General features: G+C 38.8%; 1 protein-coding gene across 3 annotated transcripts in view; it reads right to left on the reverse strand.

Moving 5' to 3' along the window:
• The window catches only part of LOC145985206 (transforming protein p54/c-ets-1-like), a 266,876-nt gene extending 262,261 nt beyond the window's left edge, over positions 1–4,615 (reverse strand). For all 3 annotated transcript variants that reach the window (XM_083118945.1, XM_083118947.1, XM_083118944.1), the window contains exons 1-2: positions 4,519–4,615; positions 1,033–1,139 (exon numbers count right to left, since the gene is read on the reverse strand). In XM_083118945.1, coding sequence (XP_082975071.1) covers positions 1,033–1,139; positions 4,519–4,549 — 138 coding nt within the window. In that variant the 5' untranslated portion in view covers positions 4,550–4,615. The remainder of the gene's footprint in view (positions 1–1,032; positions 1,140–4,518) is intronic.
• Positions 4,616–7,539: the final 2,924 nt, after the last annotated feature.

Here is a 7,539-nt window from a genome sequence, read left to right on the forward strand (position 1 = left end):
CTTTTTCCCCTCCGGCACATCCGGCGAGCCCTCTCCCCCTCACCATCACTAGTCTACATTACGAAGGGAAGTAGTAAATCAAACTTTAATTAGCACGGGAGTGGACCGAAAAATTGTCGCTGCTCGTCTCGGACTAGGGAATGAACGTAGTTCCAGGGTTTGGAAAAGTTACTTTAAAAAGAACAGTAATTTCAGGGGTGCGTCGTTTTTTTTTTTTGGGGGGGGGGGGTCAGTAGCCTCGAAATAAAAATATAGCATGAAAAATGTAGCAATACGTATACTTCGTTGTCCCTTTTTTATCTGCCGTGCAATACATACGAAGTTAACTCTATTTTAAGTTCACTTCACGCTCAGATTGGCTAATCGGGACCAAACTTACAGTTTAAAATCGGAACCGTCGAACCCAGGACCCTTGATTACAAGGCGATCGTGTTAACACTATTCCATCAGTGAGACTCGCTGTACTAACATGTATACTACACTTAGTCTCGCCACAGAAGGTTCTGGGTTACGTCCTGACTTGGACATGGCTGTTTTTGAGTATCCCTCCAATTTCATCGCGATAAACCAAATCTGGGAAAAAGGCAAAGTAAAATTAGAAACATACAAATACATTGTCAACCCTTTAAATTATTTTCTTCCCCCTTTTCGGGCACGCCCCCGTAACTTTGCAGCCGCATTCAGCTTAGGGAACCATAGTGGCTCTCAAATTTCCTGCATCCACACAGAATTGGAGCCTTCCTTGTAACGGGTGCATAAACCTACAAATACATGGGCAGAAACTCACATTAACAAAGTACCAGTTGTTCATAATGTTCCTCCAGAAACTTGGACCCATTTCGTGTTTCGGTCAGGACCATGTCAACTTGAATTCTTAGCACCAGTGCACTTCTCATACCTTACAAATCTTGTTTATACTGTATAGAAGAGCGCGAATGATGAATTTTTGTTGTACTCTGGCGATCGCGCCTCCCCTCCATTGCCAACTATTATTACGTAAAAACATATCAAAAGATGGAAACCGGTACTTACTGCGCTCATTCTGCCTTTGCTGGCCTCCTTCTTAGGATTGGAAGCGTAGAAATCTTGGTCCTCCAAGTCAGTGTAAAAGGACTCCGCAAGGTCCATGGTTGGGACCACTGGAAGTGAAAACGAAAACAGCTTTAATATAAGTAAATCAAACAGTATAAGAAATAAACCACGTAATTAATAGAAATATACAATATGGTTCAAGTTCTCATTCAAAATTGTGGAACTTGTAGTCAGTATAGAATCATGTACCATCACGGTATGTCACAATGTCGAGCTTTTCAATATCGCAGGAGATAGATACGCGAAGAACTGCCTCCAAAAATAACTTAGACGCTGCAGCAGACGGGCGAACTTAACATTACGCCGGTATACAGGATGAATCAAGATGTGATGCGCAAACATAATAGACGTCGAAATGTAACAATTTTGAAATATGAACCCGTGGACAAGGAAGTGGCCCAGTCAGTATACAGGACTGTGTATTATTCGGCTCACTGGTCGGGCCTTACGGCACCACGTGGTTCCTAATCTTCACAGACCTGTACTCACTCAGGATCATTTCCTAGTCTATGTTCCTATTGTAAAATTGTTATATTCCGACCTCTCTGTGCGCTCGTTTAGCTTGTGCACCACATTTTGAATTACTCTCTATAAGCCAAAGGCCTATATACCACATTAAATACAGGGAATGTATGCGTCATTTGGCCCATATACCGACGATTACATTGGATCTTAAATCACATGGTTGCTATGGGTAGAAAATGCATTAGCAACTAGAAATGTGGCTTTATTCTTTTTTCAATATATTATTTTACTGCATTGATATTATGTCTAGTATATCTTACAAATACCAGCACGTAAATATTCTGTGTGTGGTATTTCAAAAATTTCCAAAGAGGGGAATTCCAGTAACTACTTGAAGTATATTATACAATTTACATTGTCCCCTCCACCCACCCAAGTGCGAAAAATTCACAACCAGAGATGAGAATTCTCCTCATTTCCTCTTCAAATATCACCTGTTGTGTGTATGTGTGTTATTTACTAAAGGTCCAAGACTTATCCCTAGTTTCAGATGTTCCTTGTCATGATTTACGAATGGGAACTTTATTTTCCTACATCTACATGTTTGAAATCTATATGTATGCATCTTGTTGCTCAAATTCAAGATAACCTTGAGCACGATGTACACAGCCTGTTACCAATGTCAAAACCTGAAAGTTTATAAATTGACAGCTCTTATATCATTTTTATTTCAGACAGATAAGATAATGTTTCTGCTATCTTTGCTTCAAGTTCTCGAACATGAACACCGAGAGAAATTGCCAGAGCTGAGTAGTCAGGAAAGTAAGGGTAAATTTATTTCATTGGGATAGGCACTTACTTCCCCTTCTTCAACACTAGAATGGGTTTAGTGCCTATAAAATCAAATCTTGTAATTTCATTTAATTACCAATGTTAATTAAACGGTAAGGTAAAGGTAAAGTTCCCATTGCATATAGCACCGTGCCATGAAGGCACATTTAGGGGATGTGGGGATAGGGTCCCAAACATTCCCGATCTCGGCCATTTTGGAGGTGATGTGATCAGCACCACGCTCCGGTCACCTTTACCATGCAGGGTTGCCCACAGGTACCTATTGATTTGAGACTGGATAAGCCCCAGAGTCGCTTCATGCGGGGAAAGGCCGGAAAAATTCCGACCTTAGATCACCCACCATGAGAATCGAACCTGGGTCTTCCGCGTGGAACAAATTAATTTGTATTATTAGGTTCATCTCGACGAGAAGGTGAGAAGCCAAGAAGTTGAACGAAGCGTCCAAGGCCTTGAAGGTACAACCAAATTCAAAAATTCGTAGACGCAAATTGCTCGTGACTATTTTCATTCACTTTTCTTTCACAAGACAAATCCTTACACCGGATGGACTTGTTCTTGTGTTGGAGAGGACAATCTCTACTTTGTTAGCGGGTTTGCTTCATTTGCTGATCCTTATATTGATAAACACAAAATAATATAGGTACCTTGAAAAGTTTGAAATCAATAACATTTTTCAAGACCAAAATATTCATACTGAATCATTTCATTTATGCATTTTAGTGATAAATTAATTTATACTAGTTAACCTACATCAGCATCCTTAGCCTGTTCACAAGCATAACGCTAGAGATGTGAATCTAAACGCCTGGGATAATTTATAAAAATCACATAATACCTACTTAACCTATATAAATTACAAGTAAACATGTACGAAAATAAGCTAGAAATTTTTAAAGGGCGTATTGTTAAGCTATTCTATAAACTGGTTACAAGAGGATACAGAATATTCAAAGTGAAATCACAAAACGAACATAATATCAAGCACTGATAAACGAAGAATAAATATCGTTTCTCTCGCAACCTCTAAGATTATCCTTGAAATTTTACCAAATCAGAGCATCGAGTTCCGTCACGCCGCTGTTATGTGTATTTCTAGTACCCAGAAAATGTACGCAAATATATATGTTTGCATGTGTGTGAGAAGATGTATAGGTTCCAGGTTCAATTCAACCCAAATTAGGTAGTACACCATTGCTCACAAAGGAACACCAAAACCAAAACTCTAATCCGGAAATCTTCGATAGCGAGATCATGAGTGGACCACTCAGCGTGCACGGCCACCTAGGTGGCAAAATAAACCCAATGAATATGATGGACAATTGATAGGTATATTCGAATTTCACCGTGTCATAAAATTAGTTTGGAATTTGGAATGATTCAATAAAAAATCATTGAAAATCCTCAACTAGGATGACGGCCGCGATATTTGGACCTCTAACCAGACCCGTAGTTAATCAGGAGCCTGAACTTGGCCAAGCCGCAAACTCCTGAACTCAATTTGTTCCGTCCTTCAAATCATCTTCATAGTATTGCTTGAAGATGGAGTGAATTGTAAACTAGAGAACACTGAATAACTACATGCCATCATTTTATTCATTTTCTTCGTTGAATCTAATGAAAACTCGCTGTGTTTTAAGCCCCCTTCCCACCTCGAAGATGCCTTCTAGCTCTTACGCTTATAAAATTAAAACCTACGTTTTACTACTTTCTATTAAGCTTGCTCTACCTCTTGGTGAACTAATGAAATGGATGATGGGCCATGCCGCCTTAATCATGGTTCGAACCTGGGACTATGCTTTTTTTTTTTTACTATTAATTGACAAAACCATTCCCTTCATTATCTGCTGAGTGAATGTTTAACTCATTGCCACAATCACATTACTTCACTACGTGCAATTATCATTTATGAGAGGCTACAAAGTGAATTACATTACCATTTGACTAAAGAGAAAATGTTAATGGCGCACAACATTGCACAAGTTGAGCAGTGGATAGATAAGTTATCTGCGCAGCACAACGATGCTACAAAGCCCCAGTTTTAGGCGGGCATCCACGAGAATCTAGTGACGTTTCTGTAAAACGTCCCTGTAGGCGTATAGTATTACTTACGGTCATTTAACGTATAGTCGAACAACTCCATTGGTGTTTAGCAAGCACTACACAAAATAACACTGTCTACACAAGTTGAACAAGACTGAAACTGAACACCGGAGCAAGATAAATCCTTATCTTATCTCACGAATGTCTCGGTGATAAAAAGGCTTCTTCTGAATGTAGAACTTACGCAGGGCTTGAAGAAATCGTTTATCCTATTTAGTTCGCTATACGCCAATTGTTTATTAGTAATCTCCTATCTGCTAATGTCCTCATCGAAAAAAAAAAACAAAGATAACATGTTTATTCAGTTTCAGCAATATCATCAGATTGAACTTATCATCAGGAGAATATTATTAATAATAATTCACAACATAGGAATAATTACAGATCGAGAATTTTCCCAATGCCCTCTGTTCGAAACTCGTTCAAGAAATAGGTGTATACTTCTTCCACCTGTTTCATCAGCTTATTATGTATACAAGCCGGCCCCCGTGGCGGAGTGATTAGCACATCGCGCTACGACGCCAGGGGTCCCGGGTTCGAATCCCGGCCTGGGCATGGATGTTTGTGAGTGTCCATTCATCAATTTCATCATATCATCACTCATCCCCATCTTCGCAAATTAGCCAAAAGTGGCACAAAATGCGAAGTAAAATAAAGCAAATCAATTAATCAAGCTTATTAAATATACAAATCGTCGTGATTAACTTGAAAGTAGAAAAGGGGCAAAAAAATCTGACAAAGAAAATACTCAATGGAATTATAATAGTGATAAAATTGAAGTCGATGGCAGGCAGATCTCCAGAAACATATTTTCGAAGGAGTTCTTGCACGCTAGCCAAAAATTTATAATAATAACAATAACAAGAAGAAACAATCAATATGATCCAAACAATAGATATTACTGTTGTTATTAAATGGAAGGTAAAAAATGGCGAAAATTAACACATAACAGTACACATTCACAATCTAGCCTATTTTGTGTATGCTATTTCTAGTACTTTCTTTCGCTTTTCCACTTCTTGGGTTAATCTAGACAATGAGAATGAATGAAGAACTAATGATATGGATAATGAGGAAAACACAATGATACACGCCAGAATCAGAGAGATGGGCGATATCTAGCTTATTTCTTGGACAAGATCACTATTTTTTTTTTAAAAAAAAAAACTGTTCTAACAAGGAAAATAATGTCACAATAGAATAATGCAACATTTTAAAACTAACAAAAAGGTTGTTATTTTGAGCTGTTGAAAAATGAAGTTCCTGATTATTATTTTATGCATATTATTATCGAACCCTAACCTGTGCAAGTTCGGCAGAACTAACCGCATATAGGGTGAAATCGCAGGGTTTGAATTCCTCTAAAACTAAATCATGCACATTTCACCACCCATAAGTAAGTTGCTTATCTCATTTGATGCTTTTGCATTAAAGATAATTGACGACTTTGTCCACACGGTGACCTTTATGTTGATTGGTTACCCAGACTGGCGATAGAGTACTACAACTTTTAGTACCTTGCCCCTCAGAAAACAAATATATATCCGTCAGTGTTAGCAGACATACAGCGTAAAACATGCAGTTCTTCGAGGGATAGTAGATCTAAGAAAAAGTTATCATCTCGGATGACTTGATGTCCTCTATAGTGGTGTAGTGTTTTCAACGGGCGACTCAAGATTCCGACACCGATGTCTTGGTTTCAATCCTGTCCTGGCTATATGGATGTTCCTGTGTGTGTCCATCAATTTCAGCTAATCATCATTCATTTTCATCGTCGCAATTATAGCCTACGGAGCCAGATAACCGACGTCAAAAAACTAAAATACAAATATACCTTGATCTTCTTTACACGCCGTGAAAGTCTCGGTGTTGTACGGCGAAATGGTGTGCGTGTGTGTCGTATTGCTGCTTATGAAATTGGAGTAATCTAGGCCTGGAAGATATTCGAATCGAAAAACAAGCCACTATGTTGAAGTCGTGGTGAATAATGATGGAAATGGAAACTAGTCAGAGTCAAAACTGTTGACCTAACTGGGCAAATAGTAATTACTAACTAATTTAATTGCAGCCTATTGACAAATTACCATTTTTAGTAATATAAATTGGTATTTGTTATTATCCACGTCTCCATAACCAGCCTTCGTCCACTTTTAGAAAGCACTTACGGTAAAAATATAACGTAATATTATCAGAAGAAAATATGATTACTCTCTGTACTGTTCCTGCATGCATTTATCGTATTCTCTTTTCCCATTGCTATGTTCACTCATTCTAGTACGAGCTGTGCCATGCTGATTCCCATAATGTTACCTATTTTCCTCAGCAACCTTCCTCACACGTTTAGTTTTTACTGAGAATTCATCACGCAACGCCCCCAAGAAAAAAATCACAAACTGCAGTCACGAAATCCAACACTAGTGACTTTTAAGGCCATTTAAAACATTAACAAATTACAGGCAAAGGTGAAGAAAAACTGACTTGTATGGGTCGCTTTTCACATCTGCATCACTTACGCACAGACTAGTCTTCGCAGCACAGGAAAATGGTGCAAAAGAATTGCATCACCCTAAATCTAAACAGAGGTTTTTACCCATACCCCCTCCTGCGCGCCCATTACAGACATGCAGTCCAATGGCTGGCGCAGTTACAATCAATGCAAACATAAATATACATACAAGGGAGGTTTGGTTAGCCGTGACATAATTGTGCGTATCATTATCAATGTCCTTGCTTATTCAGAATTATCACATACCACAGAGCAAGTGAAAGTAGCTGCGTTCGTATATTCTGCTGATGAGACACGCAAGAATGCGTAGATGGCAAGTCTATACTCGCTGTTCCAGCGTCAATCGCATAATTCGCATAGGTTATCCTCTGTACTTGCATACAGTAGTGGCGATTGGATGCCAAAACTGGGGGGTGAAGGAGACAAAAGACAGTTAAAGTTCACTTTCTCTTGGTAGACACAAGGCTTAACATTAAGATGCCATAGTTCGGGGACAAAAGAAGTGGGGAACAACTGCCCACTTA

This window comes from Lepisma saccharinum, chromosome 3, assembly GCF_977018435.1.
Source record: "Lepisma saccharinum chromosome 3, izLepSacc3.1, whole genome shotgun sequence".
Taxonomy (NCBI): domain Eukaryota; kingdom Metazoa; phylum Arthropoda; class Insecta; order Zygentoma; family Lepismatidae; genus Lepisma; species Lepisma saccharinum.